Below are 27,357 nucleotides of genomic sequence, written 5' to 3'. Positions count from 1 at the left end.
TCAGCAAATAGAGGAAACTTCCTCGAGAATAGCATTCTCTGCACCAATGGGACTTAATGCTGTGAATTCTTCTTTGGTTTACCTATCAATGAATTCAAATTGCAAAATCTAAAGACCTCAGCTGATGCTTTCAGCCTTCAATTTTTGTAACAAAGTGACTTAGCTGCTTTGAGACAAGAGAGACCTACTATCACATCACATGGCCAACAAAACAAGGTAAACTGAGCTGAGGGCCTACAAGCCCAAGGCTGTTGCTCTCTCCAAACTGACCAGTGACTGACCTTTGTACTCAGGGGTGAACTCCTTCATTTCGGGAGGCAGGGACTCGTAGAAGCGCTGCTCCCGGGAGATGAGGGGCTTGCACACAGTGTGGTCGTCGTAGCGCATCATGCTGCTGTGTCCGCCCACCTGGTGGATGAAGGGCTCCAGGAGGACTCCCCGGTCTCCGGCCCGACTTGCGTTCTTGCCATACTGCCCCACTTCCATGGTTTGACAAACACACATTGCGTTGGGGGCCAGCTGCACACTGAGGGCAGAGGATGCAGCACATGGGCCACGAAAAGAGAGCGAGGTAGAAGGTCCTGGTGAGCTGAAAGCCAGTGGTCAGAGTGTTCAGATTATTCTTCTTTCCTAAACAGAAGGAAGAGAGGAAAAGAGGGAATCAAAACACCTGGAGAGCTGCAATTTCCCTGGAGCTCACAGAACATCTGCTCCCTGAGTAAGAACAGGGATTCTGTTTTGTTCCCTGCTATGTGGTCCGCCAGCATGTACAACAACACTGCCTGGTGCATGAGAGGCGGTGGGTAAATTTTTGTTGAATGATGCAACTTTGGTCTCCTCCATCCATCTTTTTATGCACAGACACCTACATTCTCTTCCTTTCCTAGTTCTCAGATCCCTTCTAAGTTCTCTAAAGGATTTGCCTTTGAGCTACAGTAGTTACAGCCATCAGGAAGACAACTACCCTCATTTACTTCACAATCAAAGCTAAGAGTTCAGGGGAAAAAACACAAGGCCACACGAATTCATTCTGTTCAGATTTCTCACAATATCCAGTACTGGTAAGGGTCTCTCCCTGACTCAAAGGATTTTTGCCTGAGAAATCAGGGCCCACTAGATTCCCAATTTTTCTGCTCAAGGTGCCAAGACCAGGCAGGGAAAGCCATTCCCTGCTGAGTTGTAGAATCATAAAAAGGTTTTGCTTTTCCCAAAGGAATTCAGGCTTCAGAGTTCTTCTACTTTAAATCTACGGCCATCAGTTTATGACCATACCCAGCACCACACACTTTCCCTTTCTGTATCACTCTCTACCAATTAGTGGGACAAGGAAAAGCTCTCTGTACTTAGATACCCTCCTTGTAATGTTAATTTTCACTCAAGAAAGTTAAAGTAGCAGGCAACTTCTTTAATACTGAATACATTTTTAAAATTAGGAATGTATTAGGCAAGACTACATCTGAAAGATCAAGACTAAAGAAGTAAAATAAAATATTTGTAGAGCAAGAATATGGTTTTACCTGTAAGAGATAAACTATTACTTTTTTCCTGAACCTCACAACTATGGGCAAAATGGGCTATACAAGAACACTGTTGCAAAACTGCAAAATTTTCTTAATCCAAAGCTGCCCAGGAAACTATGGTCTATTTCACTGCTATCAACAAAAATAAATTATTCTCCATTTCCACTCTCCCAAACAGATCAGCACAGCTTTAATGCATACACACGTTTTTGCTTAGCTATCCACTTCCTAGTCCTCCTTCAGGATAAGGCAACTCTGCCCCAGGGAGTTCTCCCAGACTCCATTATGTCCAAACATGAGTTTGGTGCACACCTCTATGGCTCCTAAGATACCCTGTGCCAATTCTATCATAGCAATATTATCACTGTACTGTCAGCTATTTACTTCCCTGTCACCACCACCAAACCATTCTCTCATCTCCATCCAGGGTCCAAGGCAGTTCCTGGCACACAGTAAGTGCTCAAAAAAAGGAGTTGTTGGAATGAATTAAGTAATTCCAGGAAGAGGACCACCGTGAGTAAAAGCACGATATGAAAATAAAAGGAATCTCACAGTGGCAGTGCTTAGAGTGGAAAATGCGGAAGCAATTGTGGAGGCCTTTTCTCAGGGTTCTTGGGGGTGCCCACTGTGGACTCTAGTCAGTACTGTCAGTCAGCTCCTGTGCTGGCTCCGCTTCACCCTGGGATTGCCTCTGACTGCGGATGGGATACCAGAAAGGTGTTAAACTTTTGGGTCAGTGGGTGTCTCAGAAAGGATAGGGGACAACAGTGCCAAGTATCCCAGAAGAGTTGGGCAAGAGGAGGGTCAAGGAAATGGCCATTCCTTGGACTCTGAGAGATCCATGGCAACCTCTGCAGCCTCCACAGGACTGAAAGGCAGAAAGTCCAATCTCTAGTCAGATCTAGACTTCCGATATTTTGTTTCCACATGATGTCCACAGAAAGTCATGGTACCGTTTTTGTGTTTGAAATACTTTCTTAGAAGTAAACATGTAAAATATACCACATTTCTGTAACTTTGTTTTGGGATTTCTTTTTAAATAACATGGAACCTGAAAAGCAGAAGGGCTCAGAATTCTTTCAACCTCCGTGAAGCGCTGGCTTACAAAGTGTGGAGCCTTGGATAAGTCACTTAACTTCAAGTTTCCTCAACTGTAAAATGAAGACACGCCCACTGCTAACCCTGCGGGACATGCTGATGCAGGCGAAGGACTTGGGCTTGCCTCACCTACTGCCCAGCCTTGGAAGTACTGGAAATAGTGACCGCTCTCTTCTTCAAAAACAACCAGAGATTGCTCCTGAAGTCTAGTGTTCACCTAAGGCCCACTGTGAAAACTATGGACTGAGAGGCCTCCACCAATTCCTTGCTAACAGTGCCCCAATCTTGTTCAGGTAGCCAAACCTCAAGGGAATGTGAAATTTCATTCTAGCTCAGGGAGAATCTTGAATAGTACCCCAATGCTTCTAAGTGGGCTGACTTACGAAAGAGCATATGACCCTCTTCTACTCAATGAGATATGAGGGGAAGGTGGCCAGGGGTTCTCTGGGAAAGGTTACCTTGCTCTTAAAGACCACGAGAAAGGTGTCCTTCTTCTTCCTCAGAATCTTATTTTGTCTGGATGTGATATCTGAGACTACTGCAGCCACCTTGTGACCCTAAAAGATACTAGCCTAAAGACAAGGCTGAGTATGCAGAACAGAAAGAAAAAAATTGGGGTCCCCGTTGCTATCACTAAAGTACTGGATATCTTGTTGTTGTGTAACAAAATCTATCACTTACAGCCAAAACCATCCTAAATGAAAGGACAGAAATAGTTGCATCAAAATCCCCAGATCTCCAGTTAATACACTTTGCACGTACAGAGGTCAATAAGTGTTTTCTGATGACAAAAGGGAAACTTCCAACAACTAAAGAACAAGCCCTTCACTGGTGACAAAGGGCACACTCTCCCCAAGCCTCAAAGTGAAAAATGTAGCTCTATAATCTTTAAAGTGTCCCTGAAGGCAAAGAATTTGAATTATGTCTGGTGCACAGGCTGATACCAAGACACTACAAAAAAAATGACAAACAGAAAATTCTTTCTCTAATAAGGAGGAATGAATCTGTCCAAATACCCAAATAATTAGCTTAGAACTAATTCTGCTGTGATTCAATAAGACACAGACCATAGAAGAAATCTTACTCTTGCCACTTCAAGACCTTATTGATCATTATTTTTTACGAATGCATCTAAATACAATGGAGTCAAGAAATCCTGTTTTCCAGAGTGTAACTAATCCTCAAAGATTTGGGAGACTGTCCTCTGCAAATACACTGACGTGATTTCAAGTAGTTTATGCCACTCAAGACGTCAATAGCTTCTGAAGACTTTTCTAGACTTAAATTAAGGAACTACTACCATAAAGAAAAACTTGCAAATTCTTTAAAAGCTACAAAGTATCAAAAAATAATGTCAGATAACTGAAATCATGAGGGACTCTGGTTTCATTGCCATAGGTTAAACTAACAATAACAATAAAATCCACCAGTTTATGTCTTGTTTTTTGTTTTATAAATGACTCCAAAGGTTTCCCTGGGGGAAACTTTACAAATGGTACTCTTTTCCCTATGCATCAATAAATCGAGGTTCCCTACCTGGTTAACAATACAGTGGTGTTTCCCATGCATCTGCTATCTGAAATTCATATTGCTCAAGTACATAAGGTACAACAAAATCTTTGGCTATGACAATAGTAACAGGATAATTTTTAGATTGAGACTAATAAAAAATACTTCTACTTAAAAAAAAGAACAACAACTAAATATCATCTCCTACAAATATCACAAGAGCTTATTCAGGAGGAGAAAAAGCTTAGGTATAATAATCCACATATTATAAAGACCTCACAAGTCTATCTATTCAAATACATTAGGATTTGCAATCTTTTTTTCTCTGTGAAAAATCACTTTGCTTTGTAATTAATTAACACAGCTCAGAGAAAGAGAGTCTCCCTTAGTCTCCCAACTATTCTTTGATCCCTTAAGCACAACTGCAATTCCTCATTTTATAGTTTCTTCCTAAGACTTGATGTCCACTCCTCTTGCAAGGTAGTGAGGGCTCATTATGCAGTTACACCTGTGTCAGACAAGAGCCACAGAAGCACATAGAACCTTCCATTCCTATGGAACTTCTAAGGCATGTGAATAAGGACAAGAGGAACAGAAAGGAATCTAAAACCATACCGAGAAGCTAGAAAAAAAAAAGGGACAGGCTGGAGCATTTCTTGGAGTCACTGCTAAGCTGAACAGGGAGGAATAACCAGCAAAAGACCAGTCAAATACCAAGTTGTTTAAAGTTCCCCAAGTTTCTGTGGGGAGGTACTTTACCAAGGCAATATTTTCAAAGCCTTTGGCAAGAGTTAGTGTCCCAAATGAGCTTACCTTTCAGCCCCAGACAGCAATCCAATCACCAGCAGCCTCTGCTGGGCACTAACATACATACTTAACACTCCACTCACAAGACAGAACCTCCTCTTCCCCAGTGGTGCATTAGTCACCTGCAAAGTACCTGAAGGAAAGTGATGCCCAGGTTCATCCCCCGCCCTACTCCAGAATTAACTGCAATTAGGAAGCTTCTAGAAGATCCCATTACAACCTTGATCCCTCTGCAGGCCACGACTTGACTGCATCTCCAAGTCAAGTAGTACCCTGGATATTCCTACTCCTGGCTGTCACTGTCAAAGTCTTCTGTGGCTTTTCCCACACCCACCACCATTGTCTTCAGCATCTTCACACTCATCAGTCCTCCAAGCTATTCAGCTGCCAATGCCACCAAGAGGTACATGGTTACCACAGTATTCTGATCATGCAGTGTAACATGGTCACTAGCACTAACATTCTGGGCATGACGACAGCCATCCTGGGGACCTTCTTGCACAAGACCGAGTAACCAAATACGATGCAAACCAGTAAGGCGGGAAGAACCTTCTCCCTGTCATGACTAAGGACTTGAGTAACAAGAAGTACTGTCAGAACACACTGAAACATACCTACAAACCTCCCTTCAACAAACCCTACATAATTTCACCACTTCCCTTAGAGACTATCAATATGGCCCAAACATCTTAATATATCCCTTTCAGTATACCCAGCAGAGCTACTCAAACTTAATACAATGTAAACCATTAAGACGTGTAAAGTCGAGGGGTTAAATCAGCACAATACACTTCAGCAGCCCAGGCTTCGCAGGTTCGAATGCCAGGTGAGGACCTAGCACTGCTCGTCAAGCAACGCTGTGGCAGCATCCCACATAAAATAGAGGAAGATAGGCACAGATGTCAGCTCAGCAACAATCTTCCTCAAGCAAAAAGAGGAAGACTGGCAACAGACGTTAGCTCAGGACCAACCTTCCTCACACATAAAAAAAGATGTGTAAAGTCTAGAGGACAGGAGAGACTATTCTGTTCTTCCTCTATCTCCCAGCAGGATCAGAAACTTCTCACATATCAGTGACTATAAACCCAGATGAAGGAAAGGTGCATAATAACCCAGTGTCCTCCTGAGCAGGAAATTGTGACTAACATTCTAGGAGCACAAGGACAAGCCTATAGTGGGGAGTGCTATGAGCTCTGGGCAGAGGGAAATCTAAATAGAGACCAGTGTTTCACAGTGTTTTTTTCCTGGAATCTGTCATCTGAGAGCTGTATCGTTACAGAAATCATGGCCAAGTTTTACCTTTCTGTGTAGAATTAGTACCACGTAAACGTGTTCCCAAGTCACCTGTCTTGTTTGCCTTCCAAGTAACACTCATAAGATTTTCTCTGGAAAAGTGAAATTCCTGTAGATACAGACCTCTGAGCTGGCAAGAGGTGGTTTCCAGGGTCAAGGAAAGGAATGAAGGGTGGTACCTGAGTGTTACAAAATAGCCACTTTAATTCCATGGCTCAGATGTGTCTAGGTCAGACTCAAGAACTTGTGAGCTGCCACCCCAGTTTCTAAGACTGGCAGAAAACTGGCATTTATTAAAACTATCTCCCAGGAACAAAGAGGTTCCCACTTTCCCCAATCATCCTGACGTTCCTTAGCTATGACTGACAAACAAACATTCAAAAGTAAAAAGCAATTGCCATTAGTATTTAAGTTCTATAGCCTGTTCTTTGAGATGAAAGTCTGAAGCGGCATTTGCCCAGATTGAAAGTTGAAGGAAAATTTACTATTCTCTTTCTACCTCTTTTTTCCCTTGCCAGAAGTAGGGCATTTCTCCTCTTTGGGGCATTAAGAGTATTAAAAGGAGGTAACTATGAGGAGGAACATCCTTAGGGTTTTGAGAAGGATCCTTAGGAAATTGTCTTAGTCTGTTTGGGCTGCTGTAAACAGAACACCATAGACTGGGTGGCTTATAAACAACAGAAATTTATGTTTCACAGTTCTGGAGGTTGGCAAGTTCAAGATCAAGGCACTGGCAGATTTGGTGTCTGGTGATTCACTGTGTCCTCACATGGTGGAAGAAGCTCTCTGGGGTCTCCTTTATAAGGGCATAATCTCATTCATGAGGGCTCCACCCTCATGACCTAATCACCTCCCAGTGGCCCCACCTCCAAATACCATCACACTGGGGATTAGGTTTCAACATACGACTTGGGGAGGACACAAACATTCAGTCTATAGTGGAAATCATGATCAATGTTTTAAGCTCTGCTTCCAGAGTACCTGTTTTCTCTGTTTCAGATGAGACTTCACCACTTCCGTGATGATTATTGGCAGGATATTTGGTGAGAAAATCTTGCTTTTGTGAGAAGGATCTTATACTCTTCTATGGAATAGTTTGTAGCATTGTGTGTATTGGATGGAAATTATTTTACATTTAAACGTTTAAAAATAAGAAAATTCCCGATAGGAGAGAGCCAAGATGGCGCCGTGAGTGGTCCTCTTTGTCTCTCGCCCTTCGAGTCTACAATTATTTGGACACTTATCGCTTGACAAAGGATATCCAGACAGCATCTCAGGACGTCTGAGACACCCACGCGACTATACATCGGAAGGCGGATGGACTTTCCTCCGGGAGGATGTGGAAATAGGTGAAACCTCTCCGACCCCGACGGGCAGCCTAGTACCCGCAAGCGGCTTTCTTCCAACGGGCGACCCCAGAGGATCCACGCACATCTAGGGCAGGAGCGAGAACACAACAGAGGAGCGACGGTGGAAACAGGTGACCAGAACCCTACCTAAACCCCCCGCAATTACTCCTAAACGCAGAGGGAAACTTTGGAGTTGCACACCTGAGCCCGCGGGGAGAGTCTCTCCCCGCCATTGGCGGGGAGACCCAGCCTGGTGCTCGGGGCGCCCGGAGGGTCCCAGAGAGAGACACGGAGGGCACGGAGGTCTCCCAGCTGCCGTTGCCCGCCCCGAGGGACTAGGGATTGCCGGAGATCTCGGAGAGGACCGGGGCTGGGGGAACTTTCAAAGGCTGGTTCGGCGACCCGGAGGGGAAGTGCTGGAGCTCCGCCCGGGCAGCAGACAAAACTCTCTGTCTGCCGTTAGCAGAGGGGCCACGCCGAGCACTCACGGCTCCGGGAGAGGCCCGGAGAGAATCCCAGAGGGCGGGGCGACCCCCAGCTGCCGTTGCCCGCCCCGTGGGGCTAGGGATTGCCGGAGATCTCGGAGAGGACCGGGGCTGGGGGAACTTTCAAAGGCTGGTTCGGCGACCCGGAGGGGAAGCGCTGGAGCTCCGCCCGGGCAGCAGACAAAACTCTCTGTGTGCCGTTAGCAGAGGGGCCACGCTGAGCAGTCACGGCTCCGGGAGAGGCCCAGAGAGAATCCCAGAGGGCGGGGCGACCCCCAGCTGCCATTGCCCACCCCGTGAGGCTAGGGATTGCCGGAGATCTCGGAGAGGGCTGGGGCTGGAGAGAGTTCCAGAGACCCAGCTTAGTAGCCTAGGGGGAAACCCTACAGGCTCACAGCAGCCTTAGAGAAAGCCTCTGCACAGCACCAGTAGAAGGCACCCAGCCGCCAGCCACAAGGCTGGAAGACCCCAGGGCAAAAGCAGCATAGCTAGGTGTACTAACCACAGACTGTAGAAGATGCCAATAGCTCTCCTGCGACCCATAGAGGACAAGTGAGATTTGGTGGGTGCCGACAGCAACGGAGCGACAAATATAAGTGATCCCACCCCTGGCCGCTGGAAAAGCCCATAACACCGTTGCAGACCCCAAGGAGAGAGCGCATCTAGGTGGGCAACAACAGTAGGCACCTGCAGCCTGAAGCCCCCCTGTGACGGCCCCCACGGCAGAGGAGGGAATCCAAAGGGCCACTGTGGCTACGAAGAGGGGCCCAGGCCCAGTTAGCAACTACGGACAGGGTTCCTGGTTGGTGAAGTATAACCAGCTGCTCCCCCCACCGCAGCAGCTGAAACAAGTGAAAGGAGCAACTAAACTCTATCTCCATGCGGAGGCACAAATCAACATCATCAAGCAATATGAAAAAATACATTAAATCTCCAGAACAGAAAGAAAGTAACAAATACACAGAAAACAATCCCAAAGAAAATGAGATATATAACCTAAATGATGATGACTTCAAAACAGCCATCATTAGGATTCTCAATGAGTTAAGAGAGAATTCTGACCGTCAACTCAACGAGTTCAGGAGCTATGTCACAAAAGAGTTTGATACGATAAAGAAGAACCAAACAGAAATATTGGAAACGAAGAACACAATAGAGGAGATTAAGAAAAATCTAGATGCTCTGAACAGTAGGGCCGATAATATGGAGGAAAGAATTAGCAATTTGGAAGATGGCAATATAGAATTGTTGCAGGCAGAGGAGGAGAGAGAAGCAAGACTTAAAAGAAATGAAGAAACTCTCCGAGAATTATCAGACACAATTAGGAGATGCAACGTAAGGATTATAGGTATACCAGAGGGAGAAGAGAAGGAGAAAGGGGCAGAAAACCTATTCAAAGAAATAATGGCTGAGAACTTCCCAAATCTGGTGAGGGAGATGGATCTTCAGGTGACAGAAGCCAACAGATCTCCAAACTTTATCAATGCAAGAAGACCAACTCCACGTCATATAGTAGTGAAGCTAGCAAAAGTCAACGACAAGGAGAAAATATTAAGGACAGCCAGGCTAAAGAAACTAACCTACAAAGGAACCCCCATCAGGCTATCAGCAGATTTCTCAGCAGAAACTTTACAGGCTAGAAGAGAGTGGAATGATATATTCAAAAATCTGAAGGACAAAAATCTACAGCCGAGAATTCTCTACCCAGCGAAAATATCCTTCAAATACGATGGAGAAATAAAAACTTTCCCAGATAAACAAAAATTAAGGGAGTTCATTGCCACAAAACCTCCTCTTCAGGAAATCCTCAGGAAAACCCTCATTCCTGAAAAATCCAAAAAAGGAAAGGGGCTACAAAACCAAGAGCAGAGGAGATAAGTAGAAGGACAACAACAGAGAGTAGCAGCTCTACATCAGAACAGATTAAACCATGGGACGAGAAACAAAGGAAACTGAAGAAAACCGGAAAACAAGACACAAAATGGTAGTGGTAGGCCCCCACGTCTCAATAATCACTCTAAATGTAAATGGATTGAACTCCCCAATCAAAAGACACAGAGTGGCAGGATGGATCAAAGAACAAGATCCAACAATATGCTGCCTCCAGGAAACACACCTCAGCCCCAAAGACAAACACAGACTCAGAGTGAAGGGATGGAGAACAATACTCCAAGCTAATAATGAACAAAAGAAAGCAGGTGTCGCTATACTAATATCAGACAAGGTAGATTTCAAAACAAAACAGATAAAGAAAGATAAAGAGGGACAGTATATAATGATAAAAGGGACTCTCCACCAAGAAGACATAACACTTATAAATATATACGCACCCAACACAGGAGCACCAAAATTTGTAAAGCAACTCTTAATAGAACTAAAAGAAGACATCAACAACAATACAATAATAGTAGGGGACCTCAACACACCATTAACACCAATGGACAGAACATCCAGACAGAAAATCAACAAGGAAATAATAGAATTAAATGAAAAATTAGACCAGATGGACTTAATAGATATATATAGAACACTTCATCCAAAAACAGCAGGTTACACATTCTTCTCAAGTGCACATGGAACATTCTCAAGGATTGACCATATTTTGGGAACCAAAGCAAACATCAATAAATACAAGAGAGTTGAAATAATATCAAGCATCTTTTCTGATCATAACGCTATTAAACTAGAAATCAACTACAAGAAAAAAGCAGAGAAAGGTGCAAAAATGTGGAGACTAAACAACACGCTTCTCAACAAACAATGGATCATTGAGGAAATTAAAGAAGAAATCAAATATTATCTGGAGACAAATGAAAATGAGAACACGACATACCAAATCATTTGGGATGCAGCAAAAGCAGTCCTAAGAGGGAAATTCATTGCAATACAGGCTCACCTCACTAAACAAGAAAAAGCTCACGTAAGCAACCTCAAACGACACCTAACAGAACTAGAAAAAGAAGAACAAACAAAGCCCAGAGTCAGTAGAAGGAGGGAAATAATAAAAATAAGAGCAGAAATAAACGATATTGAAACAAAAAAGACAATAGAAAGGATCAATGAAACAAAGAGTTGGTTCTTCGAAAGAATTAACAAAATTGACAAACCCCTAGCCAGACTCACCAAGAAAAGAAGAGAGAAATCGCAAATTAATAAAATCAGGAATGACAGAGGAGAAATCACAACAGATACCAATGAAATACAAGAGATCATAAGAGAATACTATGAAAAACTATATGCCAACAAATTGAACAACCTGGAAGAAATGGACAAATTCCTAGACTCCTACAATCTCCCCAAACTGAATCAGGAAGAAATGGAAAATCTGAATAGACCAATCACAAGTAAGGAAATAGAAACGGTAATCAAAAACCTCCCCAAAAACAAGAGTCCAGGACCAGACGGCTTCTCTGGAGAATTCTACCAAACATTCAAAGAAGACTTAATACCTATTCTCCTCAAACTGTTCCAGAAAATTGAGAAAGATGGAGAACTCCCTAACACATTCTATGAAGCCAACATCACTCTGATCCCCAAACCTGACAAGGACAACACAAAGAAGGAGAACTACAGGCCGCTATCACTGATGAACATACATGCAAAAATCCTCAACAAAATTTTGGCAAACCGATTACAGCAATACATCAAAAAGATTATACACCATGATCAAGTGGGATTTATACCAGGGACACAGGGATGGTTCAACATCCGCAAGTCAATCAACGTGATACACTACATCAACAAAATGAAAAACAAAAACCACATGATCATCTCAATAGATGCAGAGAAAGCATTCGACAAGATCCAACACCCATTTATGATAAAAACCCTCAGTAAAATGGGCATAGAAGGAAAGTACCTCAACATAATAAAGGCCATATATGATAGACCCACAGCCAACATCATACTCAATGGACACAAGCTGAAAGCCATCCCTCTGAGGACAGGAACAAGACAAGGGTGCCCATTTTCACCACTCCTATTCAACATAGTACTGGAGGTGCTGGCCAGAGCAATTCGGCAGGAAAAAGAAATAAAAGGAATCCAAATAGGTAACGAAGAAGTAAAACTCTCGTTGTTTGCAGACGACATGATCTTATACATAGAAAACCCCAAAGAATCCACAGAAAAACTATTAGAAATAATCAACAACTACAGCAAAGTAGCAGGGTATAAAATTAACGTGCATAAATCAGTAGCATTTCTATACACTAACAATAAACTAACAGAAAAAGAACTCAAGAACTCTATCCCATTCACAATCGCAACGAAAAGAATAAAATACCTTGGGATAAACTTAACCAAGGAAGTGAAGGATCTATACAATGAAAACTACAAGACTTTCTTGAAAGAAATAGGCAATGACATAAAGAGATGGAAAAACATTCCTTGTACATGGATTGGAAGAATAAACATAGTTAAAATGTCCATACTACCTAAAGCAATATACAGATTCAATGCTATCCCAATCAGAATCCCAAGAACATTCTTCACAGAAATTGAACAAACAATCCTAAAATTCATATGGGGGAACAAAAGACCGCGAATTGCTAAAGCAATCCTGAGCAAGAAAAACAAAGCCGGCGGAATCACAATCCCCGATTTCAAAACATACTACAAAGCTACAGTGATCAAAACAGCATGGTACTGGTACAAAAACAGGTCCACAGATCAATGGAACAGAATTGAAAGCCCAGAGATAAAACCACACATCTATGGACAGCTAATCTTCCACAAAGGAGCAGAGGGCCTACAATGGAGAAAAGAAAGTCTCTTCAACAAATGGTGCTAGGAAAACTGGACAGCCACATGCAAAAGATTGAAAATTGACCATTCTTTTTCACCACACACCAAAATAAACTCAAAATGGATCAAAGACCTAAAGATTAGGCCTGAGACAATAAGTCTTTTGGAAGAGAATATAGGCAGTACACTCTTTGACATCAGTTTCAAAAGAATCTTTTCGGACACTGTAACTCCTCAGTTGAGGGAAACAATAGAAAGAATAAACAAATGGGACTTCATCAGACTAAAGAGCTTCTTCAAGGCAAGGGAAAACAGAATTGAAACAAAAAAACAGCTCACTAATGGGGAAAAAATATTTACAAGCCACATATCCGACAAAGGGTTAATCTCCATAATATACAAAGAACTCACACTGCTTAACAACAAAAAAACAAACAACCCGATCAAAAAATGGGCAGAGGACATGAACAGACATTTCTCAAAAGAAGATATGAATATGGCCAATAGACACATGAAAAGATGTTCATCATCGCTAATCATCAGGGAAATGCAAATCAAAACTACACTAAGATATCACCTTACCCCCGTTAGATTGGCAAAAACATCCAAAACCAAGAACGACAAATGTTGGAGAGGTTGTGGAGAAAGAGGAACCCTCATACACTGTTGGTGGGAATGCAAACTGGTACAGCCACTATGGAAAACAGTATGGAGATTTCTCAAAAAGTTAAAAATAGAAATACCCTATGACCCAGCCATCCCATTACTGGGTATCTATCCTAAGAACCTGATAACAGATATCTCAAGAGTCCGTTGCGCCCCTATGTTCATCGCAGCATTATTTACAATAGCCAAGACGTGGAACCAGCCTACATGCCCAGAAACTGATGACTGGATAAAGAAGATGTGGTATATATACACAATGGAATACTACTCAGCCATAAAAAAAGACGAAATTGGCCCATTCACAACAACGTGGATGGACCTCGAGGGCATTATGTTAAGCGAAATAAGTCAGTCAGAGAAAGACGATCTCTATATGACTCCACTCATAGGTGGAAATTAGTATATTGAGAAGAAGATCTGATCGGTGGTTACCAGGGAAAAGGGGGGGTGGGGGGAGGGTACGAAGGGGGAAGTGGTGTACCCACAACATGACTAACAAAAATGTACAACTGAAGTCTCACAAGCTTGTAATCTATCATAACATTAATAAAAAAAAAAAAAAAAAAAAAAAAAAGAAAATTCCCACTGGGGAAGCCTGATACATTTCAGTATTTTGTAGTAAAGCTTTCTAAACGAACTCATCTTGAAAGATGAAAACGAATCAAGAATATTATCTAATATTTATGTATTAGAGTAGATATGACCCCCTGTGTTTTGATTACCATGTCGGTTTTCATTGGGTTGTTTGCATTAGGGTCTGAATCAGGTCCTAGGGGAGGGGGGAGAAGTAGAGCACCAAGCTAGGCTTTGGCTTGCCAAAACAGATACTTTGGACAAGATTAAGTTTTGGGTTTTGGGAAAATCATATTGTGATTAAAATTATATGACCCAGTAGATAACTTCTACGCCCTAAATACACAACGTGGTTTTAATCCTTTTTGTCTTATCGTAAAAAGACTGTGCCCTAACCAAAAGACCAATGGCTTGGCTTGTGGGGTCGTCAGTGATAGTTGCATTATCTTCTGCATTGTCACCACCCTTATGAGCAGAGCAGAGGTACAATACTTGAGGGAAAGGAGCAGATGTTCTTCGCAACTGTGGATGCTGGAGTAAGAGGGGCTAAAGTAACAACAATTCTCTACATGTTATCCTGGTGAACAATCCTCAGAGAGGAAATAATGTAGTTTGTTTGAATCAGTTATTCTGGATCATTGGAAGTTTATATTAAAATGGTTAAAATTTTGTCCGCTTATGAATGGACCACTCCCCCACAGTCATGCCTATGAGTTTGCGCATCACCCGCAACAGAAGTCTCTATCTGTCCTTCATTTGATTTAAAACACTTTGGTTCCACATTTTAGTGTATAAAATGGGAAGGAGGCTATTTTTAAAAAGAACTTGTTGAGAATCTGAAGTTGAATTTTTTTCACTGGTGAATAGAAGCAAGTGGAAATAGATTTACACTGCAAAGATATTAGTTACAACAGTTAGGTGGACTTTCTGGTTATAGTAACTAACTCCTTGAACATATAACTGAATTCCAAAATGAATTATGTCTCTATTCAAGTAAAATAAAGTTTCTGATATTGCTGAAATTTGTATATTAATTTGTTTTCCTTTTTCAAAGCAAAAGCTGTTCGTGAGGTGAAATGACTATCAGGTTTTATTATTTGTGAATTAATAAGTAGGATATTTAATTGTGTAAAAAAATTAAACTGTGGTATATTCATACAATGGAATACTACACAGAAATGAAAAAGAACCAACTACTGCCATATACAACACAGATGAATCGCACAGGCATGATGTAGCAAGAAAGAATCTAGAGAGGCCATGGGGTATGATTCTGTTTATATGAAATTCACAATGATAATGGAGACCACAACAGTGGTTACTCTGGGAAAATACTAATTGAGAAGGGGCACAAAGGTAGAGGTGACACAGATGAATACTATAAATATCCACTGAGCTGTGTGCTCAGATTTGTGAACTTTACCATAAGTTAGAGCTTAATAACAATAAAAAAAAATCAATAACATCCCCCATACCAGCAAAAAACAATTAGAAAATGAACTGTTTAAATATATCCCATTTACAAGAGCAACCAAAACTGTAAAGTACCTATAAATCTTTAAAAATTATGCCAGATGAATAATAAAACTTTACTGAAGGACCTAAAAGAAGACATAAGTACACCACATTCATGTGAGGGAGGGCTTGATATTGAAATGCACTGCAATTTCAATCAAAATCTCAATAGACTCTTCTGACGAACTTGACAAGCTGCCTCTATTCATATGGAAGACTCATGGCCAAATAATGTAGCTAGACAGCAATGTCAAAGAGTAACAAAGGAGGACTTGCCCTCCCAGATAGCAAAGCTCTTTATGAAATTATAGCAATTAAGATAGAGTAGGATATTTTGCAAAGAGAGGCAAGAAGATGAACAAAACAGAAGAGAGATCTCAGGAACAGACACATACTGACGTGGGAGTGGTGTGTACGATTGAAGTAGTATTTAAATACCCATTTAATCAACTGGGAAAAGATGATCTAAGTCATAAACAAGGCTAGACTAACACTCTACATAGATAAAATTCTATCCTTACCTCCAACAATACTCCAGAATAAATTTCCTATATACTAAGGTCTAAATGTGCAAAATAAACTTTAAGGTAATTAGAAAAAAATTTAAATGCCTTTTGACAACAGATTAGGAAAAACTCCATATATAAGACATAAATGCACAAACCACAATGGGAAGAACTGATGAATAAGACCATATTAAAATTTTTAAAATTTTAACAGCTTTTATTGAGGTATAATTTACATACCATAAAATTGACTCATTTTAAGTGTACAATGCAATGATTTTTAGTAAATTTACACAGTTGTACAACAATCCCCACAATCCAATTTTACAATATTTCTATCACCCCAAAAGACCCCTCCCACCCATCTGCAATTCCCTCATTTCCACTCCCCTAGCCACATTATTTTTTGTATAAACGAAGATAAAAGTCAGACAGACTAAGAGATGGTATTTGCAATGTTTAGCAAAAAAATAGTAAATAATATATGAAGAACTACTATAAATAAAAATGGGGAAGAACCCAGAAAATGGAAAAAAGAGGAGGTTCAGATGGTTAATAAACATGTAAAAAAATGCTCTCCTCACAAGTATTGGGGAAATGCTAATCAAAACAGGAAACCATTTCACTCCTACAAAATTGGCAAAAAATTAAAGCCTGAACATACCAAGCACTGGCCAGCCAGGGAGAAATGGTCCATCTCCTATTCTGTTGATGGCAACTCAAAACCCAAGATGTGCACCCTTTGTAACCCAGGACATGCCCAAAATGGCAGGTTCAAGGATGTCCACTGCAGCATTGTTGTAACAAAAAATGGGGAACCACCTAAATGTCCACCAAGGGGGGAATGGATAAATGAATGGGTATATTCATAAATTGTACAGTACTGAACTAATGATCTATGTAAGTCAACACAAATACATTTCAAAACCAAATTGGAAAAACCAATTTTGGAAATGCTATTTCTAGCATGATCCCATTTAAATTTTAATACATAAAACAATACTATATTATACACAAATTTATGAACACATATGTGTATTAACAAGAACAATGATATGGAATGGAAAGATGTGTACCCACTTTAGAGGAGGAAAGGAAAGGAGAGGACTGGTACCTAGGAAGAAAAGGAAACTCCAGCTCTACCTATATTTTTTTATTTCTTTTTAAGAAGTTGGAAAACAAATATGGTAAAATGTTAACATTTTTAAATCTATGTGTCAAGTACATTAGTATTATATTATTTTCTGAACTTATATTTAATTAAAAAACAAAAAGCCTTCATAGTGCTAAAACGTGATGTCAATACAGTAAATGAGAGGAGAAGAACATACTAGCAATGGTTCCAAACTGGGATATGATTACCATCACAGTCCCCTAGAAGTGGGAGGAAAATATGAGAACTTCTTGATCTGATTTCTTCACTTGGCCTTCAAGCACCACACTCTCCTCGTCCTCCTTTACACAGTCTCCTTTGCTCATTCTACCTCTTCTGCTCAGCCTCTTAACATTGGAGGCCTCATGGCTCAGCCCTTGGTCCACTCTTGTCTAGCTACACTTTCAGTTCAGTCCTCTCTTTTGGACACCAAAGTTATATATCCAACTGCCTATTTGATCTAGGAAGTCTAAATTTAACATGGCCAGAACTCATCCCCCCCACCCAAAAAAACAAAAAATACTTGCAGTCTTCCCCACCCCCAACTCCATTTTTACAACTGTTCTCATCAAAAACCTGGCAGTCGTTCTTGATTCTTCTCTTTCTCTCAAACCCTATATCATGTAATACTACTGACTCCATCTTCCAAACATATCCAGATCCAACCACTTCTCACTACCTCTAATGCTATCCCCCAGGTGTGATCACCAACATCTCTCACCTCCTAACTGGTATCCTGCTTCTATCATGGCTTTCCTGCAGTCTGTTCTCAACACGGCAACCACAGTAACTCTGAAACTGAGAGTCAGAGCATGTGACTTCTCTGTTCAAAATCCTGCAATGGCTCCCATCTCACCCAGAGTAGAAGTCCAACTTCAGGGGCTGGCCCAGTGGCAGTGTGGTTAAGTTTGTGCACTCTGCTTCGGTGGCCTGGGATTCGGAGGTTCGATCCCAGGCGCAGACCTACACACCGCTTATCAAGCGTGGTGGCATCCCACATACAAAATAGAGGAAGACTGTCACAGATGTTAGCTCAGGGCCAATCTTCCTCATGCAAAAAGAGGAAGATTGGCAACGGATGTTAGCTCAGGGCCAATCTTCCTCACAAAAAAGGGAAAAAAACCTCCAACTCCTTACTATATCCTACAAGATCGCACAAATTCTATTCTTCCTCACTCCCACTTTCTCTCTGCTCCAATTTCCTACCCCTCTCTCCATTGTTTATTACCCCACTCTAAACATATTGTCTAGACACACAGGCGTATTCCCACTTTAGGGTCTTTGCACGAGCCATTCACTCTGCCTGGACCCTTCTTCCCCCAGATATCCACGTCGTAGCTAACTCCCTCATTTCCTTCAAAAGTCTTTCCTCAAATGTCTCTTTCTCAATGAGGTCTACCTTAACCTCCTAAATTTAAACTGCAAATCCACCTGCACTCTTCATCTCCTTTAATCTGCTCTTTTCCTTTTTTATGGCACTTATCACCTTATGACACATTATATAGCTTAATTATTAATAATGGCCATTGTTGGGGCCAGCCCCCATGGCTGGGTGGTTAAGTTCGCGTGCTCCGCTTTGGCGGCCCAGGGTTTCACCAGTTCGGATCCTGGGCGTGGACATGGCACTGCTCATCAGCGTCCCACATGCCACAACTAGAAGGACCCACAACTAGAATATACAACTATGTACCGGGGGGCTTTGAGGAGAAGAATTAAAAAAAAAAAAAAAAAAAGTGGCAACAGACGTTAGCTCAGGTGGCAATCTTTTAAAAAAAAAACAAAACTGCAGCTCCAAAACAACCTGAGGGCAAAAAAATAAAATAAAATAAATGTCTGTTGTTTATTATTTTCATTATGATGTCAGCTCCATGAAGGAAAAGCTCTTTGTCTGTTTTGTTTACTATATTTATACTAAATGCCTGGAGAGGTGCCTGGCACATGGTGGCCACACAATAAAAACAGCTGAGGGCCGGTCCTGTGGCTGAGTGGTTAAGTTCCCTCGCTCTGCTTCGGTGGCCCAGGGTTTCGCTGGTTTGAATCCTGGGCACGGACATGGCACCGCTCATCAAGCCATGCTGAGGTGGCATCCCACATGCCACAACTAGAAGGACCCAAAACTAAAAATACACAACTATGTACCAGGGGGCTTTGGGGAGAAAAAGAAAAAATAAAATCTTAAAAAAAAACTCAAACAGCTGAATAAATGTATGTATGTATGTATAAGATATATATAGCAGATGTGTACAGTAGGGTAAGTATGTAACATGAAAAAATGTTTATGGAGGGACAAGTTTTTTTTTTTAATTAGTGTTGTAAATCAAAAAAGTTTACAGACTTCTAATCTAGGGCTACCAAAACCAGAACAAAGAGGTAACATGGCTTTACAAAGAACAAAGTATATTGGCCATGGGACAGAAGTCCAAATCAACAAATAAAGAGAAGCAAACTTCTGTGTTTTGACTCTAAAAAGATTTGATATATGAAAGAAAAACAGGTTGAATTGTACCTGGATAGAAATAGCAACAGAACTAAACAAGACAGGGAAAGAAAAAGAAAATAGCCGATGAAGAAGAGGATTAGACTATTTTCATTAATGATACAAAAGACAAACAAGGGGAAAATCAGGTAAATATACAGATAACCTCAATTTTAAAGGATGAACCAGGGGCTGGCCCAGTGGCGCAGTGGTTAAGTGCGCACAGTCTGCTTCGGCAGCCCGGGGTTCACCGGTTTGGATCCTGGGTGTGGACATGGCACTACTTGGCAAGCCATGCTGTGGTAGGCCTCCCACACATAAAGTAGAGGAAGAAGGGCACAGATGTTAGCTCAGGGCCAGTCTTCCTCAGCGAAAAGAGGAAGATTGGCAGCAGTTAGCTCAGGGCTAATTGTCCTCAAAAAAAATAAATAAAAATAAAGGATGAACCACATCAAAGAACTTGAGCCAAATTTAGGAGATACAACGTAAGTAGTTTTTCTGTTTGTTTGTTTTAATTCAACAACACAGCAAGCCTAGAAAGTGGCAATAAATAAAAGCTCTGGCAAAGAAAGAGAAATTGCAATCAGATATGGTGGTGAATAAGGTCAGGACTATTTTAAGAACTAGGAAAGCAGTCTCAGCAAGAGCAAAACAATACCTAGCGACGAAGTTTGTTGGTCAGATGAGCACAGTTACACACTCAAAATGCAGATCAGCATACATGCACTCTAAGAAGCTTGGTTAGAATTGCAAATTCTACAGCCAACATATTTTTATAGCCTCAGATTAACCAACTAGATTTTATATGCAATCTTTTTAGAAAGAGAGGCATTCTTGGTGCCTTCATACTGCACAAGTATATTTGCAAATTTCCTAAAAATTGGTTTAGATATCCAATATTTCTACCACCTCTTCTAAATTAAATATATCCACTTAAGCACTAAAAACATAATGGCAAAACAACACGCTCTTTAAAAAAAAAATCACATGAAATTTACTTAGTTTTTTCAAAATTAAACTTGGCAAATCAGGAATGCTCAGTAAAATTTTGGCAATAATGTATCTTCAGTTTGTTTTTTATTCTCTGATACAATCCAAGGGAAAAATAGCAAAATCACTCAACTAAAAAGAACATAACAGACTGGTAAATTACTCTAACAGAAAAGAACAACATACAAAGTCTGAGTTGCATAGCTCTGGACTTGACGAAAACTGATTTCTAACTAATTTCACAAACAACAAGCTGATATGGACTCTGACAGGAAAAGACATGGAAATACCCTGAAATTCAGGGACAAAAAAACTACAGCAGAAAACTAACATGAAATTATGTTTGTTCTCTAAAGCACACAACCAAGGGAACCTAATGCTTTCTTAAATTCAGGTCCATTCTTGCTTTTACATACGAGACTGTAGGCACTGATACAGATTAGGTATACTTAGAAGAGTAGGAGGGGACAATCCTCCTTCCCTCATCACCGTGGACTGTTTCAAGCAGATGCTCACAAAGCTCTCCTTTAAGGAGGAGGGAAATATAGGGAATGTTGTCAAGGTAAATAGGGTTGTCAACCTGAGCCTGCCTTTCCAATCTACCAGGGACCGGCACATCCCTCACCTAGAAACCAGAAATGGGTGCAAAGGCCTAAGGCAATCTGGGAGGTATGAAGCAAGGAAAAGAGAAAGAAGGCTTAAAGGCATCTCTTTCGTTGTTTGTCCTCAGAGAAGAGATGAAGGATTGTTTAGACTCCTGGGTCCTATTCCAGGAGCAAAGGACACAGTGACATTCTCCTGAGGACACCGGGGTGAGAACAAACAGGGAGCAAGGAGGAAAGCAAACCTGGCAGGAGGCCTGAGATGTGCCAGCCCATTGAGAAACAGCCAGAACAGAATTAATTTAGGACAAAGAGAGAAGCTAGAATCCAGTGTACCCCTTTCCTGTTTTTACAGGATTTCTGAAGATCAGAAACCTGTGCTTCCCCAGATGTAGTTTTTTAGTAAAGATTCTTTTGAAAATATCTGTCTCAACTGTGCTAGAGAGTGGAAAAAAGGGGGTTTGAGGACAGAATTTTAAGAATACAGGTCCAAAGTGATACAGGGGAAATCAAAATGAGAAAACACCGAAAGAAAGAAGAAACATGTTTCTCACCTGAAGCACTATCTGCTCACATTTGTACGGGATTATTCTTTAAGAAGACGCCAAGGGGTGCCAGTGCTTGACTAAACAGTCAGTTCAGGCAAGCCATACCTGAATCAGGTCAGTCTCTGCCTAGCACATTTACAACAAAACCTAAACATAGTCAAACCTAGAAAGCACACACATAGAAGGACAGGAGAAATTGTTCTTAAAAAAACAACACACAAACCACAGAACACTTAAAATGAGACTTTCTAAAATGCTAAAATATGGAAGAGTGAGTTTCCTAGACTTCTCTCATACTACCAATCCCAGTGAAGACCCAAAGCTGAAGAGAGAAGCTGCTGCACAACTGAAAGAAAGATGCAAAGGCAGAGTATCATGCCTGTTCTCACAACCTAGGTTTCTGACGTGACTGGTAATTCTCGTTCCTTTTCTCCTCCTCCATCCTATTGTAGCTCAAGTAAAAGAGAAGCTGAACACAGTAGAGGCAAACTGACAGGACGGACGCAGAGGTGAACACACCCTAAAGTGGCTGGGAAACTGATGTAGATACCTCTCTACTTGGGATTTTCCCTCACCATAACATTTTTTGAATAAAATGTGCTCTCTCTCTCAGAACAGAAACAAAAGAACAATAATTCTTATCACTCCTCAAAATTTCAATTAGCTGCAACGCTAGGTTTATAACTGGAGGTTACTCCAGGTACAAATCTACTACCTTGTACTAGTGATATTCACATGTGCCCTGCTGTTAAAGAGGTAAAACACAGAAATAAAATCTCCTAGACCTAGGAGAAGTGAAGCCAAAGCTCTGGTCACAGCACTGAGCTTTTTAGAGTACTTGGAGGCCTCATTTAACAACCACCCCCACACATACACTGAAGATGATTACTAGCTTAGAAGAAGAAAAACCTCCAGAGTTAGGAATTATGCAACCATAAAATAGCTTCTGTCTTTCCTGTGGTATCTCAATGATACCACAAAACTGTCAGGAACCCCAAAGGAGTTTTAAATCACTGAATTCTGCACTATTTTTAAAAAGGCACCAAAAGGGAACACACATTTAAAAATCAGATACGGCTACAATCCAGAGGACTCTCCCTGTGGTGGTGAGATCACACACTCAAACGTCTTGATGGTATAATACTCTGCAGATTATCTGAAAATACAATCAAAGATCAAATTCCTCAGACATGGACACTGGGTTGTATTCAGCTATAGTTGGGGATATAAGGAAGTGTCTACCACAAAATATAGCTCCACTGAATTTTGCTCTTTTTGAATAAGCTGCTGCTACTCCCACATTGGGACAGAGACCGGTTCAAGCTCTCTCCTTCAAGGACCATGTTCTTGATATCCTATGTTCCTGCCCTCCTGCAAGACCTCTCCCCCTCAAGGCCCACACAACACAATTCTTATACAGCCAGACATTCAGAAAACAATGCAAGAAGATTTCAGGGCACAAACTCAATAGGCAGTTCCTTCATTCAGAACCACACACCACTGGGGGCCACACAATAACACATCTGAAAATCCATCATGTAGATAAAGATTTTTTTAGAGGGTACCCAGAAGCAGATGAGAAATATGCAAAGTGATAGAGAGTGTGGGGAAAACCTGTGAACATAAGAAGTAAATGACCTGTTTAATGCCTCACAAAATGCGATAGTTTGCTTCAAGCAGATTAGACTCCAGCTGTCTTCTACCCTCCAGTGAAACATCAGAATTACTATTTTTAAGCGCCTTTAAACATTAGAAAAGCACTTCTATTTACCTCATAGACAATCTGTAGCTCCAGACAGATGGGAACTAACTGTCATCTACACAAATCCATAACAACTTCCCGACTTAAAAAAGTGTAGAGATGTCTCCAAAGAAACATTACGCCTTAAGAGCAGGTTCCACATCTCTCCACTCTCTCAGCTTTCTTTCCTGACCCTCATGTGACATAAGGAACTGAACAGCCTGAACACGTAGAGCTCTCAGGATTCTGGGAGTCAGAAACTATGTGAAAAAATAAAGAGTGCAACTCAACCTAGAAGCAAGCACAATCCCATGATTAAGAAGTTGTGTACTCTTCAATATACCAATTTACTTCTTTTCCCTGTCAATAAGTTAGATCTGAGACCATTTCTCCTATGTACGTTTTTTTTAAAGATTTTATTTTTCCTTTTTCTCCCCAAAGCTCCCCAGTACATAGTTGTGTACTTTTAGTTGTGGGTCCTTCTAGTTGTGGCATGTGGGATGCCGCCTCAGCATGGCTTGATGAGCGGCACCATGTCCGTGCCCAGGATTCAAACCAGTGAAACCCTGGGCCACCAAAGTGGAGCACGCGAACTTAACCACTCGGCCACGGGGCTGGCCCCTCTCCTATGTACTTTTTAGGATGGCATAATATATGAGAAAACACTTTAAAAGTATATACTATACTGATGCAGCTAAAGCAATGATGACATTTTATAGCTTTAAAAGTATTAGAGGGGCCGGCCCCATGGCCAACTGGTTAAGTTCATGTGCTCTGCTTCGGCAGCCCAGGGTTTCACCAGTTTGAATCCTGGGTGTGGACATGGTACTGCTCATCAAGCCATGCTGAGGTGGCATCCCACACGCCACAACTAGAAAGACCCACAACTAAAAATACAGAACTATGTACCGGGGGGCTTTGGGAGAAAAAAAAAGGAAAAATAAAAATAAAAGTATTAGAAACATAAAATTAATAACCAAAGGTTCTCCTTAAGAAGCTAGAAAAACACCAAAGTAAGTAGAATTAAGGAAACAATAAAAATATAAGCAGAACTCAATAAAATAGAAAAAATTAACAAAGCCAAAAGTAGGTCTTTAGGAAAAAAACAATAAAATTGGTAAAGTTCTAGAGAAACGGATCAACAAAAAAAGAACACACAAGTTACCACTATCAAGGATGGAAAAAGGGACATCACTACAGATCCTACAGGCAGAGTGATTAAGTTCAGCACACTCCATTTAGGTGGCTCAGGTCCATGGGTTCAGATCTCAGTACACCACTGGGCAGCCATGCTGTGGTGGTGACCCCACATACAAAATAGAGGAAGACTGGCACAGATATTAGCTCAGGGCTAGTCTTCCTCAAGTCGAAAAGAAAAGAAAAAGGAGAGAGACTGGTGATGGATGTTAGCTCAGTGGGAATCTTTCTCAGCAAAAAAATAAAAAAAAAGAAAAGAAAATTGAATTTATCAAAAGCTTTCCACAAGGAAAACCACAGACACAAACGGTTTCACTAGTGAATTCCATCAAACATTTAAGGAAGAAATAACACCAATCTTGTACAAATTCTTTCAGAAAACAGGGAGAGAAAGAACACTTTCCAACTTATTCTATGAGGTCAAGTATCCTTGATAACAAAACCTAAAAAAGCATCTTACTGGAAAAGAAAATAAGAAAGAAAGAGAAAAGAAAAACATTATAGACCAATATCTTTCATGAACATACACCAAAAATGCTTTAAAAATTTTTTCAACAAAATAAACCCAATGATAGAAAAAATAATACATCATGACAAAGTGGAGAATGCAAGGTTGATTAAATATCTGAAGAACCAATGTAATTCATCATATTAACAGAAGTAAGGAGAACAATCATATGATCTTCTCAATATACAAAGGAAAAAGCTTTACAAAACTCAACACCATTCATGATTAAAAGCGCTCAACAAACTAAAAATAGAAGGGAACTTCCTCATCTGATAAAGGACATTTATAAAAAAACCTATGGCTGACATCATACTCAGTGTGAAATTCTGAATTTCCCTCATATAATCAAAATAAGGAAAAGGTGTCCATTCTCCCCATTTCTATCCACCTTTTTTCAGCCAGTACAATTAGGAAAAAAAAAAAAAGAAATAAAAAGCATAAAGACCAGAAGGAAGAAATAAGGCTTTCTCTATCCACACATAACATGATTGTTGACATAGAAAATACTTAGGAATCTACAAAACAACTTCTAAACCTAATATGTGAATTTAGCAAAGTCATAAGCTATAAGGTCAATATACAAAAGTCAATTATATTTTTATATGCTAGCAGCAAACAATTAGAAAACAAAATTTAAGAAACAATTCTTTGGAATGACTTCATGGAAAATGGCAGGAATCCATTCCTCCACCCAAACAACTACTGAGTTGGCAGACACCGTCACAAGTTAACTTTTGGAACTCTAGAGTCTAGGTGGAAAACATGAAGCTTCCAAGACAGAGCTTAATGAAGAGGCTGGTGAATTTTGGTAAATTTCAGCCTTTTTTTTTTTTTTAAAGATTTTATTTTTCCTTTTTCTCCCCAAACCCCCTGGTACATAGCTGTGTATTTTTACTTGTGGGTCCTTCTAGTTGTGGCATGTGGGATGCTGCCTCAGATGGCCTGACGAGCAGTGCCATGTCCGTGCCCAGGATTCAAACTGGCGAAACCCTGGGCCACCAAAGCAGAGTGCACAAACTTAACCACTAAGCCAAAGGGCAGGCGCCCCAAATTTCAGCCTTTTGTGTAACAGCTACCCAACCCCCAGCCCCACAGCAAGCAGCAGTAGGACAGCTGCCCTCATTCTTCATGTGGCTTGCTGGAGGCTAGCATGGGCAATAAAGACCTTGTCCTCCAAATATCAGGTTGTGTGTTCTGATTGATGATGGCAGCTTTTGATCAATGAGGAGCAGGGAGACGCCGATAACCATTCTTTCAACACCCATAGGCTGAAGCGATTTCCAGGGGATTTAAGAGGACGGTACTTTTTTTTATTTTTCCCCCTTCTGGGAGCTACACATTTAAGGAAATCTTTATCAGGTCACTGGCTAACTGCAGAGATAAGTGAAGAGAAACTTCAATGACCAAATACAACAAGGAATATACATTTCCAAAATTAGCTTGAAAAAGTCACAGATGGAAAGCTCTAGCACTTAATGAGCAAAAACTAGCAATCCCTGAGGTGTGGGAGAATTTGATTTCTAAAGTTACCACAACATCATACTCAAATGTCCAGTTTTAACAACAAATTAGAAAACATACAAAGAAAGAGAAAATTAATGCCCATTCAAAGAACAAAGAGAAGTTGACAAAAAAAACTGAGGAAGCAAAGACATTAGAATGATTATTAGTCAAAGATTTAAATCAATGTCTTAAATACATTTGATGTGCTAAAGAAAACCATGAATAAAGGAAATCAGGAAAATGATGTATGAACAAAATGAAAAAAAGCAATAAACAGAAAGAAATTACAAAAAGAAACCAAACAAATTCTGCAGCTGAAAAGTACAACTAAAATGAAAAACTCACTAGAGGGGTTTGACAGCAGACATGAGCACACATAAGAAGTATCAGTGAAGGTAAGACAACTGAAATTATGCAGTCTGAGAGGCAGAAAGAAAAACGATAAGGAAAGGTAAAGAGTCTGAGGGACCTGTGGGACACCACCAAACGTAACAATATATGCATTATGGAAATTTCACAAAGAGGAGAAAGAAAAAGGGGCAGAAAAAATATTTGAAGAAATAATAATGGCT

At 40.8% G+C, this 27,357-nt stretch overlaps 1 protein-coding gene across 4 annotated transcripts in view; it reads right to left on the bottom strand.

The window, feature by feature from the left end:
* The window catches only part of IP6K1 (inositol hexakisphosphate kinase 1), a 72,111-nt gene that overhangs the window by 21,956 nt on the left and 22,798 nt on the right, over nucleotides 1-27,357 (bottom strand). For 2 of the 4 annotated variants that reach the window (XM_070575284.1, XM_070575286.1), the window contains exon 2: nucleotides 282-630. In XM_070575284.1, the coding sequence (XP_070431385.1) occupies nucleotides 282-504 (223 nt within the window). In that variant the 5' untranslated portion in view covers nucleotides 505-630. Of the gene's footprint in view, nucleotides 1-281; nucleotides 631-6,233; nucleotides 6,368-7,488; nucleotides 7,662-27,357 lie in introns of all 4 variants that reach the window. The other 2 variants (XM_070575287.1, XM_070575283.1) reach the window with 2 other exon arrangements.

The sequence above is a fragment of the Equus przewalskii genome, chromosome 15 (assembly GCF_037783145.1).
Source record: "Equus przewalskii isolate Varuska chromosome 15, EquPr2, whole genome shotgun sequence".
Classification (NCBI taxonomy): domain Eukaryota; kingdom Metazoa; phylum Chordata; class Mammalia; order Perissodactyla; family Equidae; genus Equus; species Equus przewalskii.
Note: the sequence above shows the minus strand (reverse complement) of the source record. Positions and strands in the feature narration are given on the sequence as shown.